We start from the raw sequence: 19,400 nt of genomic DNA, 5'->3' as shown, positions 1-19,400 counted from the left end.
ACTCTATTTATACCTTCATTATTTCATCTGAATGGACTATCAAAACATGTACATAACTTTTATTTCAACCAAAGACATGTATGGCTACATAACTGTCAGGCCATGTGTGTATTTGAGATGCAAGTATTATCTTAGAAAAGAAGCATCAGAACATAGTGAAAATTAAAAGACATTCTCAAGGGAAAGGAACTATAGGTATTTCAATGTGATCATCTCCATCCTTTATAAGTATTTATTGTCTTGTGGTTGTTTTTCTGATTATTCAAAATTCTAATATAGATGGTAGAAGGATCTAAAGAACAGGTTTGGAACAAGTCACAACAGCAAGCCAAAAACATACAGGTATTAACACACAAAATACATGAAAAAGAAAAAAATGGGGTGAGAGAAAAGAGGATGTTGATAATATAAATATGAATATGGTACAAAAATCTCAAATGGAATAATTAGAATAGTAGAACCCATGAAAATGTATATTTAAAAATACAATAAATTCTGGCTTTCTTTTTCCTTAAAAATTTGTAGGCTACTACCTGATATGATTTTCTTCTTATGGAAAATTAAAAAAAAAATAAAGTTTATTGCTCAATTGCAGTGCATCAAATCATACACAGCAATAAAAAGAGGGGAAAAGCCAGTTCACTTACAAACTGATGAGAAGTAATTGATTTAGAAGATTAAATTAATTTATAAGATTCAGTTGATTGAAGGATTGAAGAGTAAATTTTTAAAATCATTTAAAATTCAGAATTTTACAATTGAAAAAGATCAAAGTACAACCGATTTTTCAGGAATATTTGGCAAAGTTTTAAAATTATATTTTAAGAAAACACTGAAAAAAGGCTTGAAAAAAAGAATAGAAAAAATGCATTACATTATACTATTTCTATTAAGATGAAAATTTTTCATAGTTATTATTACTCCAGTGAGATACATACTTATATATACACATAAATATACACACACTCATATGTTTATATGTACACATCAGGTTAAAAATGAGAACAGCTAATTTCTAAGTTATAAACCAGAAAATATTTTTATCAAAACAATAAGCAGATCTTTATAGGATAAAAAGCATATATTAGCAAGAAGGTCCAACAAAAATTAAGGTGTAATAGATTATAGCAAAATCTAATTTGAGTTCTTGGAAAACACATTTTATAAATATAAAAATCCAATGTAAGTTGAAGATCATTTAGATTTAGACTTAAGTCACAAACTTAAAATTTAAAATAAGTTATTCACTTCCTAAACAAAATTCTAAATAATAGATTAGAACTAAGAATTTTACTTTCTGTGGAAACAAAAATTTTCTTATATTTGATAGAAATTGTTCTCACATGAAATACATTTATTATGTGACTCTCAGTGTAAGATAGAGCATCATATTTGGAGATAAATCCATGGATTTTAAGTCTTAGAAATCTTGTAAGATGATTTGCAACTTCAGAATATTTTATATATGGAATGAAATACTAGTGGAAATCATTATTTATTAATGCTATCTATTCATTCATAGGAGATTCCTAAACAAAGAACTCAAAATTTAGTTTGCAATTTATAAACTTTGCACAAATTGTGTTATAACTTACTGTCCACAGAAAAGTTATCTCTAAAAAAAAAAATCTGGTATTTACTTATTTTATGCAATACATTGTAAAATTTCCTGATCTGAGGTTTTAACGAATTGGAACTTAATGTGAATAATAATCAGGGAAAATGAATAACAAATTAACCATATCAGAGAAAGCAAATGACAGAGTTAACATACATAATTAAATAATCTTTGATTATTTTTCATATTGTCCAAATGATGTAGAAACCTAAATCAAACAATATGTAATTTAACTATGATTGCTGTCAAATTCAGTAATTAAAATTGCAAGCCAATCTAGAAAAGACATTTTTTGTGTTAACTTTAAAGATATTTAGAGCTAATTAATTTTAAACAAATTATTATTTAAATAAATTCTTGCAATCGTTTTCTGGCTTCTGTGACTGTTGACAATTATTTCTGAATTACATCAATGTGTTCATTATCAGCAAATAAATCTAATTTTAAGAACCATTGTTAAGTGTGAGCAGCTAGCTGTTAAATGGAGGACTCCCATGTCTGCTTCTGATTTAATGTATAATTAGTGAATTGTAATAAGTCAGTATTTCGTATAAACACAGAGTAGCAATTTGATTTTTTAAGTCTATAAGTTTATAAAATTATGAATAAATTTACAGATAGAAGATTTGTTCAGAAATTAAATTTTATTTTGGAAATCATGCTCCTAAAAACAAAATATGTTCCATGAATTATCTTAAACATGAAAAAACATAATTATTCATTTTTATTATTTAAGAAAAATTATAACGTATGGAAAAAATTTAGCTTATGGAAATTTAACATTTTTTATTTACTTAACATGTCACTTTATCCTGCAGTACAGAACTTTAAAAAATTTTTGATCTCCTGAGAAATTAACAACATGGTTTAATTTAAAATTTAAAATATTTTAGAGATATTTCCAAATACAACAGAATTTTTCTGGGTTTTGATTATTTCACAGAGTACTGAAATTAATTTAAATTTTTTTAGGTTGACTGCTATTTGAAAAGGTTTTAAGATACAAATTTTGTAAGGTTTCTACAGATATGGATTTCAGAGACTACTGAAATCTTCATCAGTAGAGCTATTTTAAGGTTTGTTTTAAATCATTATAGACTTGTTTTTTCTGCAAAATTTCATGCCACCTGCAATATTTTATTCAAATTTTCTCAGCAGGTAAAGCACACACTTTCACAAGGTTTGAAATTTCAAAATTCCAATGGTGCATTTAAAATGAGCACCCATCAAATCACATTTTCTCCTCATTGTTTCTATGAGTGTGTCACGCAATCCTGTTTTTCTTACACCAAATTTTTGTGTTTTTAGTTCCCCAGAAATACCTTAGTGAGTCCTCAGCAGTTGCTAACCAGTTAATAATTGTGTAGCGGCCAACCCCTTCAAGTAGATCGTTAACCACAAGAGTGCCTGACAATTTCCAAATCATATCCTCTGTCCAGAAGAAAAAGATAGGGCTTTGTGAGGCCGAAAGGAAGTGAAGGAAAACAAAACAAAAGTAGCTCATGCTGAAAGTGAAAAGTGCTTGGACAGATTAGTATTTTCTTTTCTACAAGGCGTCCTGCCAAGCTTTCTTTTTTTTTAATCGAGAATTATTTTTTTGGTCTAATTTTTTTCAGTTTCTTGGAAAGAGTTGGTATTTCACCAGTCCCGCTGGCCGCTCGGAATGACTGCTGCTGGTTTTGTGTTTTGTCCCAGCTCAGCCCATCACAGCTCGCCGACACCCCACCTCACTCTGTCAAAACTCCAAGGAGACCCTAGGTTTGGAAACGCCTCCGATTCCCGACCAGTGTCTTCCCTTTCTCCACCAAGCTCCTTCTTGGAGTTTCAAGATCCCCCCGCCTCCCGCATCCAGTTGCAGTAAAAGCCGGAAATTTTCATTTAACTGCGCCCCCCCACCCCCACCACCATCTCGCCCCCAACTCTCTCGCGCAGGGCTGGGTAGCTGAGCAGCTCGGAGCCCAGCCAGGTCTCGGCCGCCTCCCCTCGGTCCGGAAGGCTTTAATTTGCACACTTGATAGCCGCGGCGCGGCGAGCCCCCGGCCCCATCGCCGGGTGGGTCTAGAGCCGAGTTGGCCTCCCGGGGTCCCCCGCCCACACCCTGCAGCCTCCCAGCCTCGGGCCCCCTGCTCGGCCGGAGCCCCGCGGGCCCCGACCGCCCCCAGCGAGCGGCGCGGGCGGCGCCCTCCGCCGTCCCTCCGCCCTCCGCGCGCCGCCGCTGTGCCCACCCCCTCGCTGCCGAGCGCTTCCAACTCCTTCCTCCGAGCCGCTTACCTGCTCCGCGCCGCGGCGGACACGTGCGGGGCTCGCACCCACGCCCGCGATCCCCCCCCCAGGAGGCCCCTTTCGGCCGCGCACTCCAGGTGAGGAGCTGTGCGCTCGGGTGGGTGGGCTGCGGGGTGGGGGGTCCCCATGGGAAAAATCGAGGGGGGTGGACGGGGGTCGTGGGTGTGGGTGTTGGGCAGGGGGCTGCTTGTCCTAGAAATCCGCTATGGTTTAACCCTTTAAGGACCGAGCCGGGGTAATTTTGGGGGGATACTTTGGGGGAACTACCTAATTGGAAAAGGGGGGCATCACACACAACTGCTCACGCTCACCCCCTTCCCACCTCCCACCCCAAGATCCAGTGACTGTTCCTACACTGCCCTGCTCAGAACGCACTTTTTTTTTTAAATCCACGCGGAACCATGTGTTTCTGGGTTCCGTGCAAGTTTGCCCACGAGAGCTCCCGCTCCAGCTTGCCGAGATGTGGGTATGGGTGTGGGCTCCACCTTCCCACCGGGAGATAAAAGTTAACGCTGGCTCCCCTCTGGCAACCCTGCGGGCATGTTATGCACGCTTGAGAGGAGTGCACGCACGCGGTCAGTGCTCTGGTTGAAGCCCCGCACACACACACACACAGGCACACACAAAAGCTCGCACGTTTACTTCTGTCTCCAATGTGCTTTGATCACTTAAACGGCCCGAGTGCAATATCACGCCCCGCGATGAGCGATCTCCGTGGCCGCGGCGCACCCGTCACTGTGCACGTGGGCGCATCTGCGTGTGCGCACATGCGGGAGCCCTGGTCCCCCGGGCGGCCTTCGCGGGTGCTGCGCTGGTGGCGACCCTTGCGGTGCTTGGCAGGCTTCGGAAGAGGCACATGAAGGATTTCATTGAGTGTGAAGACAGAGAGCAGAGACAGAAAGCAGAAGGAGGCGGCTGCAGCCTTTGTAGTCGCGGAGGAATGCGGAAATGTTGAAGCACTATGTCAAACTTTTTTGAAACGGGGTCAAGTCACATTCAGCCAGCGTGGGAAAGCAACAACAACAACAAAAAAAAGTGGAGGAGAGGGGTGGGGGCGAGGCACTGGAGCTCCCATTTCTCCCCGCCGGAGCCCACCGTCAGGGAAGCGACGGGGGGAGTAGGCGGGCGGGCGGTGCGGGGCCGGGCGGGGGCCGCGGGCGCAGTTCCCTGCGGGGGTGGGACGTCCCCGACGCTTCCTTCGCTGCGGAGCCGCGGGCTGGGCTGGACTGGGGCGGGGCTGGGGGGACGCCGGAGGGGCGGGCTGCGCAGCCGGAGGCGGCTTCTCGGCTACCTGTGTGGCCCTCGGCCTGGCGCAGACCCCCCGGCAGGCTCTGGGGGCTCGCTCTTCGTCTTCCCCCGGCTTCGCCGTCACCTTTTAAGGAGAGTTCTGAATGGAGTGAGTGTGAGGGGCTGGACGCGCGCCGTGGGGGTCCCGCCGTTTGTTATTTCTCTCATTCCTGGCGGAAGGGGAGCTGGCCAGCGGTGGCGAGGCAGGTAATTCCGAGGTGTCCCGAGAATTCCGAACACGCGGCCGGGTGGTGCATATCCGACCGAGGCCCAGGCGGCGGTGGGAAGGAGGCCCCCGGGTCCCAGATTGCAGCGGAATTGGGGAGGTTCTTTGCACCCTCCGCTCGCGTGCTTTGTTGTGCGGAGGCACCCAGGGGGTGAGGGGCTGGGGGCTGGGATGGATGGATGCAGACAGACCCCGACTTAAGCTGAAAGGACCATGGAGCCGCCGTCTCTGCTACCTACACTGGGACGGTCCTAGGAACGGGAAAGGTTCACCAGTCCTGACCTGAGCGCGCAGTTTCTTGTTCCTCCCTGCCGGGGGCCCAAGCATTTTAACTCCCCACAGCCCCTTTAAGGATATGTGTGTGTGTTGGGGGGGGAGGGGGAAGGTTAAGTTTTCCTGAAGTGGAAATCAATAGAAAATTTCCGGGCCGGTCACGCTTTTGCTACCTTCCACCCGAAGTTTTATCTTTTGGGAAGTGACAAAGTGTGGTGAGCACCCCTTTCTTTCACCTCTAGGGCCCCCAGTCGGCAACTCCCCCTTCCGTGGCCCCTTCGCTCACCCGCCCCCGGGTTAGTGGGATCGTCAGCTCAGCCCTCCCCGTTTTGATGGCTTTGCACCGGGGAGGTCCTCCTAGTCGGAGGAAGAATTTCCTTCCCAATGCAGTTTCCTTTAGCCCCCCAAAAGACCATGTGTATGTGCAGGTCGGGTTTTTTTTTTTTCAATGTCTCGTCGTAGAAAAACTGAAAGTAGAAAGAAAGGAAGCAATTTCGGAGCAGATGTCTGATCACTCCTTCTCGCACACTCCCAGCATCGGGTTACAGGGTCCCGGGAGCCCCCACCCACGTTCTGCGGCCCCACACGGCTGGACCTCGGAGCCCTTCCGCACCAGCCCGATTCCGCGAACGCCCCCCGGCACTTCCGCAGCCCCTTTCCACGCACGTCCAGACCAGGGGAGGCGGGGAGGGTAGCAGCTCGACACAATGATATAGGGATAAATATTAAGCCGTGACATTGACGCGCCCGGCGCCTCCCCTCCCCCGCGCTCCCGGCACACTCTGGGCTGCTCGGCACGCCCCCTCCCGTTCCACTGGGTCCCGCGCGGCGCGCTCATCCCCGAGGGGCCCCTGCAACCTCCCCGCGCGAAGACGGCCCCAGCCTGCAGGGAAAGCAAAGTAACTGCGCTTTTGCCGGAGGAACCAGGAAGGATTAAGCGGCCTGGGAGAGGGCTGGAGAGCGAGGAGGGTAGCGATGGGGGCTTCAGGCAGGAGGAGGAGGGGAGTCTGCAGAATCCCCGAGGAAGGCGCCTGGGATGTCTGATTGCACTTTCTTCTTGTCCTCCCGTCTCCTCCTTTAGGTGCATCGGTTGTGGACTGAGACGTTCTCCGGCAGAGACCATGTAATCGCTTGGGTGTCTGCAGAGGTCTGAGCTCGGGCGAGGAAGAGGAGGGATCGGCTCGCTCTTGGGCGACTCGGCAGGCGGAGTTTCGCGGCGGCGGCGGCGGCACCAGGGTTGTGCCCGCCCGCCTGCGGGGAGGTCGTTCCATCCAGCCGCGAGAGGAGAGCCGGAGCACCCGAGGGCGGGAGTCGGCGGAGGTGAGGGAGAGCTAGACCGAGCTCCTCCAGCGCCAGGGCACGAGGGAGCCCGGGAGGAGGCGAGCGGCTGTCGCGGACGATCCGAGTGCGCTCCCCGCCCGCCCCGGCGGCATGGAGAAGGACGGCCTGAGCCGAGCCGACCAGCAGTATGAGTGCGTGGCCGAGATCGGGGAGGGCGCCTATGGGAAGGTGTTCAAGGCCCGGGACCTGAAGAACGGCGGCCGTTTCGTGGCGCTGAAGCGCGTGCGGGTGCAGACGAGCGAAGAGGGGATGCCGCTCTCCACCATCCGCGAGGTGGCGGTGCTGAGGCACCTGGAAACCTTCGAGCACCCCAACGTGGTCAGGTGAGCTGGGAGCGCTGCGCTTGCCTCGCGGCCCCGCCGGCCGTCCAGGGGGGTCGTGGAGGGGGAGAGGGTCTGGCGCTGGGGGTGTGGGCGGCCAGGACGTCCTCGGACCCTGGCAAAGTATCCGGCTGGGAGGAGGGGACGGAGGTAGCGTGGTGTGACCCGTTGACCTTTCAGAATGAGAGCCAGCAGACTGAGCAGATGACCCCGCTAAGGAAAGGAACAGATCAGAAAATGGGACCCGCATAGGTGTCCGGGCAGCTGCGCAGGGTCTCAGTTGTTTTCTCTCTGCTCGCCCAGGAAGGGGGTCCAAGAAGATGGGGTGCCTGTTAGGGACAGCGGAGCCGGTGGAGACAGGCTTCCCTAGCCCCCATCCCGCGCATACCTACCCTGGCCATTTGGGGAATTTTTGAGAGACAGCGACTGAGTGAGAGGTAGGGGGGCAGGATGCCATGATAAATAGTAGGAAAAGAACTTTACCCGGAGCTTAGTAAAAAAAATAAATGAGGTTTTTGAAATGCAGAAACTTTTAAAGATTCCCCCCCCCCCCATCACACCAAGAGTTTCTCTTTGTAAAGTTGAATAAGGAGGATTTTCCCGATGGTCAGAGAACTACAGTGTTGCTGCCCAGCTTTCAGCAGTGTGGATTCTCCAGCTGTGAAATGTGCATCAAATGGTGGAGCACGCGCTTCTGTGTGCTAGACCCCTGATTGAATCCCCAGCACTGATGACCCTTAAACACACACACACACACACACACACACACACACACACACACACACCCCAGTCGCGCGCACATCAAAAAATACAAATAAAAACTATTTTTCTCAGATAGTACTTGTCTAATTACTCCATGTCTCTGGGCCAGTCTCCAAAGTGTTAGATGTGATACCAACATGTGGAATCTTTAGATTTTTAAATGTTTCCCCTTTTCCTGGCGGTGGATACCACAAGCTCCTCTATGGTGGCCTGTATTAAAGTGTGTGAGAGACTTAGAATCGTGGTGTTTTCTTAGTGGTTCTGGAATTCCCCCATTGTCTGATTGACTTTGTGTGGTGTGTCATTTTCTTTTTTTAAACAGATTCATAGTTTCAAATGGAAAAGGAGTCACATGGAAACTTCGACATATTTGGATTTAAGTGTACCTTTCTCTATGCTTCAGATAATGTGTTGGAAAAAGGGAGGTTGTGGGGTCTTCCTGTCTTCTCAACTTCTTAAAGAATCTGTTCACCAAATATGTGCCTACTGTGTGCACTGTGGATGAAATTATGTAAATAGGCTCAGCTAAATATTTTTGTAAAAAGTCAAACAATTTAATGTTAGTCATCAAAGTAAAGAGACCCAAGACTGACCTTTGAAATACCAGGCCCTTTACAGACTGGGGGAGCCCAAGTGTCTACAGAATCTTCCTGGGAGGTTTTAACTTGTCTCTTATCCCATGCTGGTGATTTGTGTGCAGCTTTGCTGCTGACACAGACTGGGACTAGAAGGCAGCAAGGAATCATAAATACATAAATAAGGTAGTAAATGGCAATAGAGATGTACCCTTTGACCTCTGCCTTAGCCAGTAAAGGGGAGAGGAACATAATAAGATGAGACAAAAAAAAGTGTTTTAGGAAGATGGAATTATATGTAAAAGCAATAATAGGATACCTTTTATGCTTGTTGCCTGAAAAACAACACTAAGGGTGGTCGTTGTGTTATTGGAGGGAAAAGCTGAGGGTACGTTTAGTTCTCTATAACTTAGTTATCTTCTTCAAGCAATCATCTCAGTGCTTTCCAAGGAATGAATTCCAGCACCAGAATTTTAGGACTGAAGTTCTTGTTACATTTTGTCTGTTACATTAGGAAAGTTTCCAGTTAAGGGTGATTATCATGTATATAAATAAAATCATGTCATCCCAACATACAGATGTTCTAGAGGACCCCTTAGTAACACTATCCTTTTTTACAAAGCACAGTCTGTTCTGTTAAAGGGAACGTTGTTTTTGCTATTGTGTTGGTAGATTTTGGCTAATCTATTCTTTTGATTTATCCTTTTGAGTTTGGTGTGTCTTTGGAGATTTTTACGTCCCCTATGACTTGGATCCAGAACTGAGAAATGTCTGGAGACTCTACTTCTAAATTGAGGACAAAGGATTGTTTTCTATATGGAAAAGGTGCTGGTGACACTACCTCTTGTGAGCTGAGAAGAAACTATCTCAGTGCATTTGAGGGCATGTTATAAATTTCAGAGTGCTTCACAATCCAAGAATAATTTCTCTTCAGGCACATTAAGGGGGATCTTGCCCTCTTAGAAGACTTCAGTTTGCCTGACCTTTTCTTAAAAACAATACACCTGACTGACTATAGTCAGACCTTAAAGGTTCTACTTGAATGTAATTAGCCTGTAATTTTTCAGAAAACACCATTGGTCATATGCCACGAAATTGACACTTGAGAAACTTATTGATGATGTCATCTTCATGAGCTACTGCTCTCCTTTCCCTTTTTGTTTTCTTCCTGTTTCTTTCTTTTTTTTTTTTTTGAGCTTTAGGACAGCTGTTGGCCGCAGCGACTTCCTTGACTACTCTAGGAGTGCCAGATTTTGAAGTTGCTGCTGTTTAGGCAGGAAATCAAGGATAAGTGACCACAATATTCTTCCTTTCTAGGGAGAGTTGTCAAAGTTGGGGCCTCCAACCCTAAAATTTATTGTTGCCCCAAAGGATCAGTTTTACAGTCTTAGGGCTGCTTCTTTAAAGGCTTCTTGAAAGGGCAGATGCCTTTTATAAGCGCCCCCAAGTCATAAGTAATTGATAATAATTATAGGCCCTTCCTCCAGATAGTTAAACCTCTCAGCTTGAGGAGGGTAATAAATGTACTAGGTTTTTCAAAAGTTTATGTTTTCATTTTGATGGATTTGCCAGAAAAGCTGACGTGTTATTGCTGGTACTACCACTGCCTGTTGGCACCAGGATAATGACTTTAAATTCTTACTTATCTGCACTTGATACGTCCCAGTCTCAGGCTTGATCAGCCAATCACTGACTGGGATGTAAATTTACTGTGTGTTTTATAGGCCACGCCCAGCAGTGCTCTGGGGACCACAGTGGTTCCAGTCATTAAACCTGCAGCTTGCAATGCAAAGCATGTGCTCCAGATCTCTGAGTTGTCTCCCCAACCTCAGATTTACTTTTCTTTTTACGTGTAGTTTGTGTTTCTAAATCCTGAGGTTTTACCAGAATCACATTCTAGTATGAACCTCTCTTGCAACTTCACACTCCACAGTTGAATCTTGTTTTGCATTTTAAATGAAATATATTGAGTTAAAATAATAGTGCATTTTATCATAGTCATTCCTTATTAATTTGTCAAATTTTCATTAAGGCTCTACTCTATGCGGACATTGCAGAAGCTGAGGATGCAGTGATGAAAATGTTAAAAAATAATGTGACTGTACTTAAGGGATGAACAGTTCTGTTTTCTATTTAAAAATTCACTCTTACTAGTGCTGGAGCTATAGTACAACTGGTAGGACATTTGCCTTGCATGTGGCTGAACCCTGGTAGATTCTGGCATTACATATGGTCCTCTGAGTACCGCTAGGAGTAATTCCTGATTATAGAGCCAAGAGTAACCCCTGAGCATCGCCGGGTATAGGCCAAAAGCAGATAAACTAGGGACTGGAGTGATAGCATAGTGGGTAGGGCATTTGCCTTGCATGCGGACAACCCAGGTTCGATTTGCAGCATCCCATATGGTCCCCGGAGCACTGCCAAGAATAATTCCTGAGTACATGAGCCAGGTAGTAACCCCTGTGCAACATTGGGTGTGACCCAAAAAAACAAACAAAACAAAATGAAACAAACAAAAAATGTAGACAAACTAAAAATTCACCCTTATTTTCATGCTCTATCTTTAACGTAACCAAATTTATGGAGTAGCTATTATTTGTGATAACCTGGTTATAAGGAATTTGCTAATTTGAGTGGGTAAGATACCAAACTTTCAAGGAATCAAGTGGTATTTGAAGGTGGAATTACACTTTAGGGACATATAAATCATACCTAATCAAATGGACATTGACATGTAACTTACAGATATGGGCATTTGGGCCTCATTAATCATTAGGGATTTAGGATGAAATCTACTCTTTAAAATTGTAGGCCTTTCTCACCCTGCTGGGTGTAGCGCTGTTGACTCTGAGCACCACTACCATTGTTTCTGGACTAAGTAGACATTCACCGTTGAACTGTGGGTCTAACTGTTGGGAAAGGTACATTGGTAGATTGCAACTCCTTTCAAGTAATTTCACCGGTTTGAAGGAGTAAGGTAATCACCAGAACCCTGACACATGATAATTTTGCATTGTTAGGTGCAAGTGCCACCTATATTGTGCTCAGGGATTAAATGTGTTAGTGTACTTGTAAAATTAATTCAGTTAAGTACTTGTTCTGCAGGTTAAACTATTTATGGTATTGCAACGAGTAAACTTATGACATCTAAATATGTTAAATTATTACGAGCATTTTTAATCACTGTTTTAAGAATACATAGAAAAATCCATGCAACTCTGTGATTGAGAGTTTTCCAGTACTCTTTTTGAGGATCTCAGAAGAGTTCATGAGCAAAGCATTGAGTGCAGAGCCAGGGGTAAGCCCTGAGCATCATCGGATGTGGCATCAAAGCAAAAACAAAAAACAACGCAAAACAAAAAGACCTGTGATAAATGAATCTCATAAGAAAGTTTTTAAGAATGAAGCACCTAATACTTAAGTCATTGTAAATTCGTGGGTGTTAAGGTTGGAAGTATTTTATGTCCAAAGGTGAAGCAACTTATGTCATTAAAAATTGTTTCATTGTTCTTATATCTCAGTAAAAAGTTTAAAAATTATTTTTGTTTGATGAAAGAAGTTACATGAGTTACATTCATAGCTTGGAAAAATAGCTTTATATAGACAAAGGTAATAGGTAATTTGTTAGGAATAGCACTGCACTGTAGCACTGTTGTCCCATTGTTAATCGATTTGCTCGAACGGGCACCAGTAATGTTTCCGTTGTGAGACTTGATATTATTGTTTTTGACATATCAAATACGCCAAGGGGAGCTTGCCAGGCTCTAACATTAATTCAAGAAATTTCAAAATTCTGCAATTTATCACATTGGTGTATATAGCTATAAAAGTTATGGTTATTATTCCATTAAACTGTGCCTTAAAAAATTGGGTAGTACCAAATTATATGGAATTGTAACATAGAAGCCAACTAAGCTCAATAAAGAAAAACAATAACTCAGAAGGCTCAACCAACAACACACAGTTTAATAATCCCTCAGATAAGAACTTAATGATCCCATAGTGAAATATAACAATTTTCACAAATTTTCTTTGTTATAGTATTTTTTGATATTTCCATTAGTCTTTTAATTGTATCAAGCAATATAGAATAAAATAGTTAATGCATGCTAAGAGGGTTATGCATTGGGGAGGTTGGGATAATGGGGATAATGGTGGAGGGAAAGTCACTCTGGTGATGGAGTTGAGGTTGGAACATTGAATGCCCATAACAACTATATTATGAATAATCTTGTAAATCACAGTGTTTAAAAAAAACACCAAAAAAAGGATAGGAACTTTTATATTCTGAATCAATATTTTTCAAAAGAAATTATATACCATTAAATACCCAAGGGAGGGTCACAGGTAAAAATTGTCTAAATGGTGGGGGAGGCATGAACCAAGACGAGGGCCCCAACCGTTAGGACTAGGGTGTCACAGGAAGGAAGCACGGTCAGAAAAATATTGAGTAACACTAACCTAAAATAACTGTAGTTAAGTAGGAATAACACAGGTGAATGATACAATTCATTAATAATACTCTTGGATTTATTTTTGACAAAGAACAATAGGGATAATCTAAATACTTGGTACTGATCTGATGAACTATTATATATATTGTGGCTCAGGACTTATCACCCATTTAATAAAATACCAAATATTTAAAAGTAAATTAGCATAATAATCCACATACTTAGGCAGATGTATGATACTCAAGCTTCTTGAACAGCTAATCACCCTTTTACTGTTTCTCATGAGGTTCAGAGAAGGTTCATATGACTTTCTCCAAAGTCTTTGTAGAAAAGAAATTAATTGTGAACTTCCTGACCTTTCCTATAGGGTTTTGTCAGTAGAGTTGCAATCACAGTTTGAGAATTTTGAATTGGAAGAGGTCTTAGGTTTAACTTACTTCTGTCTGCTTTGATCTGTGTAGGGACTATCCAGTAAATGCATTAAAACATTGTCTTATTTTTAGCCAACTGTTTGATGCTATAGATATATGCATTATAAATAGAAATTGAGACTAGCTGAAGACAAGTAATAGGCTTATATCCAGTGTGAACAGACAGATGGTCATTGTGTATATCAGAAAACATGTTCTTGAGATGTAAAAGCAGATTCAGTATAATTATTTTGTTTGCTGCTTAGAGAAAAGGATTGTGTCTTCTCTATCCACAAATAACCCATAAATATGCATAAATAATAACTTTAGTTGTCTGGTAGATTTTTCTGAATAAAATAATGAAAAAAAATTTAAAAAGTGAACCCATCCAGATGAGTACTTGAATCCTTATAGATTTTTCATAAAGCATTGGCAGGTGTCTTAAGCTGAATTCTGCAGATAGTTGGATATTAATTGTAATGCATCTTCGTACTAAGAATATTTAGTAGGATTCTTCAAATATTGGTGTTTTAAGTTTTCCTGTTAGTCATTTTATTTTGAATACTGACTTTGGCTTTTATAGAATTTTCTTATGTTCTTTGTGTGTGTGCTCCATGTGTATTTCCTCTAATAACACCCTTTTCCCTTAGCTCTGTGACTTTAATTGGGGCTGATCTCAGGATGTACACTCAGTAACCCTTCTCTGATGGAAATATTCATCCCTCAGAACCAAGTTCTTGGTGCCATCTTTTGTGTGTGCGGTTTACTCCTTCATATCTCCATTTGGACCCAGTTTCTTCTTCTTTTGGACCCTGACAGCATTGGACCTTATATGCTTAGTATATTCTTGCTCTTTTTCATTATTGTGTCTGTTATATAAGATAAAATATTACTCTCTCATTTCCTCTCATCCATTCTCTTCCAACTCTATGCTTTCACACCCTAGTTGTAAGCTCCATGAGGCCAGTGTATCTTTTGATCATGTTCCTGTGTATTCTGTAACTACTAGGAATAATATGAAAAAGTGCACTGAGGTCAGTGCAATAATGGGAAGAGATGTAGTTATTAAGGAGGGAAATTTTATGGAATAGTCTGTCATGTGAAAATTAATGCTGAGAAGTGTCAAAAAGAGAAAGAGGACTTGTATATTATACCTAACTTGGTTTTCTGAGAATAATAAATATTAAAAAGAAATTTCACTTTTGTCTTGCTCCAAACTATATGATTTAGCCTAAAACTTTTAAATTTTCAGTAATTTCATATTCAATTAAAGCTTTGGATGTAATAGCTATACATTGAAGAAGATATTAACATTAGGAAATGTGTCCACATTAGGTCAAAATTGAAAATGACTCAAACTCTGATGCAAGAATAAAAGGTGTTACAAATTAGTTCTGTTAAGTTACTTGAATTCTTTTGCTTTTGCTTTTTGCTATTAATATTGTTGGCTTTATATACTGGTAAAGCTACTAGTGTGAATTAAATTCACTAAATAATGCTTTCCTAATATTTCTCAAAAGGATATCAGTATTCTGAATTCTGTTTTATTCCTTATAAGTTTACTTGAAGAAATACTCTCCTAGCTTGAACAAATTGAGTTCTTTAAAACATGTGGTTAATTTGTGTATGTATGTGTGTATGCTTGTGTGTGTTTTAGGGGATTATATCCAAAGGCACATACACACAAAGCAAATAAATACTCTACCATTGAGCTCACATCTCCAGCCAAAGTAAGCTAATCTTTAATAAAGTGTGGAACCTCGTTATTCTCTTTATTTTCATGTTTCAAAGTTTTTGTAAGTTTTAAAAGTATTTTGTATTATAGACTGAGTTAGAAGTATTTGATTCTGGAACTGGAGAGTTAGTAAAGAGGGTAGGGTGTTTGCCGACCCACTTTGCTGACCAATGTTTTATCCCCAGCATCTCATCTGGTCGGTCCCCCAGCACCATCCAGAGTAATCCCTAAGCATAGACCTAGAAAAAAGCCCTGAGCACAGCTTGGCATGGCCCCCAAACTAAACAACAAAGTATTCGATTCTGCCCTACTCCATTAGTTGATAATGTCTGCCTTCAAATAATTTAGAATTTCATGAGGAACCAGAGAAGTACACAGATGATACCTGTATTGATGATTGAAAATACTTTCATTCCCCCCAAACCCCATGTGGAATGTATGAATAGGTTCAGGTATTTCTGGAGAGATTGACATTGAATTATAGAAATTATAGTATAATACCTAGTTGAGTAATTAGCTGTATACAGCCTTACCAAAGCTTTATATAGGTCATTAATGATTCATTGTGGGAAGGTCCAAGGACACAATGCTTCTGAGAACACATAATCAAAACTGGTGGGATGATGTATTCTCTGTTTATGTCATTAAGCACATCTATCTTAGAAATGAAGCTGTTGTCTTAGAGACACCAATCTGTGGTGAAATTCTTTTTAAGGGTAGAAGGAATATGCCTTTGCTTTCCATTTTTGCTAAGAAGTTCCCTTTTATTAGCTATTCCTAATGAATAAAACACTTTTCCTAAATTCCTTGATTTTTAGAAGGGTATTAAGTATAAGGTTAGGCACATTAACTCTTGAATCTTTTCAACAACAGAGCAAGACGAGCGAAAGGCTTCTTAGCATTTCGAGGATAGATTTTTGAACTTTTGAATATTGGCTCTGACCAATATATTTAAAAACTTTGGTGGAAACCAAGATCCTGAGTGGTTTCATGTTGGGAGATTTAGATGATGTCCTCTGCATTCCAATTGTGTAGAATCACTTAAATATGTTACTAAATAACCTTGGGTAAAAAGAAGGATATTGTGCTGTTGAATCAGAATAAACCAAGAAACAGATTTAGAGATTGGCCTAGGGAGGGTTGTAGGTACTATTCATAAAGTAAGTGTTTTGAATTGTGTTAGTTGCTTTAATAACTCTGAATACATTTCTTATTTGAAATACATTTTTTTTGCACTTGAAGTCACAAAAGATGGGACTGGAGGGATTAAGGCGATTGCTTTGCACACATTGGATATGGTTTGATCCTCAAGCACCGCCAGTAAGATCTCTGAATATCTCTGAATACAGAGATAAAAGCAAACCCTGTACACCATCAGATGTAACCCCCAAACAAGCAAAAGACAAAAAAGAAAAATTGTGACACCTTTAAATATAGTTATAAATGGTTTTAATAGAGTAGTTTGTCTTTCTAGTATTTCACTAAACTAGAACTTGTAGTAAAGGTAAGGTAAAGGCCCTCCCGTTGTTCATCGATTTGCTCGAGCGGGTCCAGTAATGTCTCCATTGGAAACTTTGTTGTTACTGTGTTTGGCATATCGAATACGTCACGGGGAGCTTGCATGCAGCCAACATGGCCGACCCGAGAACTTGTAGTAAAGGTACCATTTCTTTTTTTTTTTTTTCTTTTTGGGTCACACCTGGCGATGCACAGGGATTATTCCTGGCTCTTAACTCAGGAATTACTCCTGGCGGTGCTTGGGGGACCATATGGTGCAAGGCAAACGCCCTATCCCCCTATTGCTCCAGTCCCAAAGGTACCAGTTCTTTTTACAACTGAGGAAAAGTCTTTTAAAAGGCATATTCTCAGCCCCAAATGATAGTTCAAACTATTTTCTTTTATATTGTTATTCAAAGTGTACTAAAGAGCATGGTTGTCTCATTGGTACTATTTTATAGTCAGAAAAATAGAGCTTTAGGGATGAGAAAGTAGAATCTTTATGAAAAATTACATAGCTTCCCTCCATTTGGATTGATAAAGTTAATAACTAAAACTTGCCACAAGGCAAATAGAGAACGAACCAGAGATGTGTCTGTTATTTGAAAGTACCACATACTAAAAAAGAAAAGGTGGAGAAGATGAACTGAGTAGGGGTATTGGTGATAGACATCTTTATGATTTAATAAATTGAGTAAGTGTGAGAGAGCAAATATAAAGTTTCTTAGACATCTGTAGCACTGTCCTCCCGTTCATCGATTTGCTCGAGCAGACACCAGTAATGTCTCACAACAAATTGTGAGACTTATTGTTACTATTTTTGGCATATTGGCATATTGAATATGTCACGGAGAGCTTGCCAGGCTCTGCCTTGCAGTTAAAATACTCTCGGTAGCTTGCCGGGCTCTCCAAGAGGGGCGGAGGAATTGGAACCTGGGTCAGCTGAGTCCGCTGCGTGCAAGGCAAACTCCCTACCGCTGTGCTATCAGTATCTGAAATTTGGACATGAGTCCATGAAAATTCTAGCATGTTTAGAAAGCCTTCAATCAGTGTTTTTCAAATTAAGTAAATTGCAAGCATTTTTCTTTTTAATTGAAAATAAAATGTCATTTCTGATTTCTGGTGGCAGCACTTTTTTCTAACCACTTACATTGTTTATTGGCATTGCATTCACATATTTGTTGAAATATGCAGGGATTATGTAGAATATATTTTTCATAGAAGCTGAAGACTTGTAAATAATAGTGCCTACATTATTCTAACTATGGATTCCATATTGGACAAAACATTGTGCCTTTCTAATTCTTTTTCTGTAGCTATACCCATATGAGATTAAAGAATTCCTTAATTTCTTAAATACAGAGTCATGAATTTTTTCTTTATTCTTCATCAATTTGAAAAAACTAGGGGTCAAAGAGATACAGTGCAGGAAAGGTGCTTGTCTTGAATACAGCCGACTCAGGTTCAATCCCTGGCAACCCATTTTCCCTTCCACTGTGCCCCACCAGGAGTGATCCCAGAGCATAGAGCCATGCATAATACATTGGTGGGTGTGGCCTCCCTTGAAAAAAACAAAAGTATAACATTTTTACATGTATTTCCTGTTCAGACCATGACTTTACGTAGAGTATTTTGTTTCTCCTGGAGTTCATAGTTGACTATTTGTTCTTGCTGATCATAACAGCTTAACTTTTCCCCTAGCACTTCTTCACACTCCCTGTTTCTCTTGCATTGCTGCATTTCTCTTTTTTTCTGGTTTTGGTTCACTGTGATCTGGTAGTGACATTTTTCCATACTTGGGAATTTTTTCTCTGCTTCTTAAGTTTAGAACCAACAATCCCCACATTTGGTTCTGGTAGTTCGCACCCTTGTTTTGCTAGCATACATTTGTGAGTAATTGCCTTACAAATTGTGTGCCATGCTTTCTGAATTATCACCTCTTAGGAAACATCCTTGTCTCTCATACTTGAATATGATTTGTCTTTATATAGGAGTCTGTGAAGAACAATTTTACAGTGCATCTTAAAGGTGATTATTCTCGTTGTATTCATCATTGTCAATGACAAGTCATCTGCCATTATGATTTTCTCTTATTTTTGTTGACTAGGGGATAAAAGGTAATGAGATTGAAAAATGAAAGGTAATGAGGTTCCTTTTAGTTTTTTTATTTTTCAGTAAGTTTTGACTCTGGGTCTTTTATGATTCCATACAAGCTTTATTGTCAACTGTTTTAAGTCCTTGAAGAATGTTGTTTGAATTTGGATAAAGATTACTTAGAATCTCCAAAGTAGTTCAAGTAGGACGATCATTTTGACAAAATTGATTCATCTAATCCAAGAGCATGAATATTTTCTCATTTCTTAAGGCCTTCAACTTTTTTCGTTGGTATTTTGAAGTTTTTAGGATATTGAATTGCCACCTCTTTTGTTGATTCCTAGGCACTCCCATGTTTTTCAACAAAATCTTCTATTTTTGTTGCTATGTAAAGTAACTTTCTGGTTTTGTATCTATAATATGCCCCTGAATTTTTTTTAAGTGTAGGAGCACTGCTACTTACTCAGCCGTTGATTAAGCTGATTGAATTGGGCATGAACTCTACATTACTATTTAAAATTTTTT

General features: G+C 41.3%; 1 protein-coding gene across 1 annotated transcript in view; it reads left to right on the top strand.

The window, feature by feature from the left end:
- The first annotated feature begins 6,411 nt into the window (after positions 1-6,411).
- CDK6 (cyclin dependent kinase 6) overlaps positions 6,412-19,400 on the top strand; it is a 215,071-nt gene continuing 202,082 nt past the window's right edge. Inside the window, exon 1 of the mRNA XM_056118320.1 lies at positions 6,412-7,351. Coding sequence (XP_055974295.1) covers positions 7,119-7,351 — 233 coding nt within the window. The 5' untranslated portion in view covers positions 6,412-7,118. The remainder of the gene's footprint in view (positions 7,352-19,400) is intronic.

The sequence above is a fragment of the Sorex fumeus genome, unplaced genomic scaffold (genome assembly GCF_029834395.1).
Source record: "Sorex fumeus unplaced genomic scaffold, SorFum_2.1 ptg000037l, whole genome shotgun sequence".
Classification (NCBI taxonomy): Eukaryota; Metazoa; Chordata; class Mammalia; order Eulipotyphla; family Soricidae; genus Sorex; species Sorex fumeus.
This window is presented reverse-complemented; position numbering and strand designations above follow the sequence as displayed.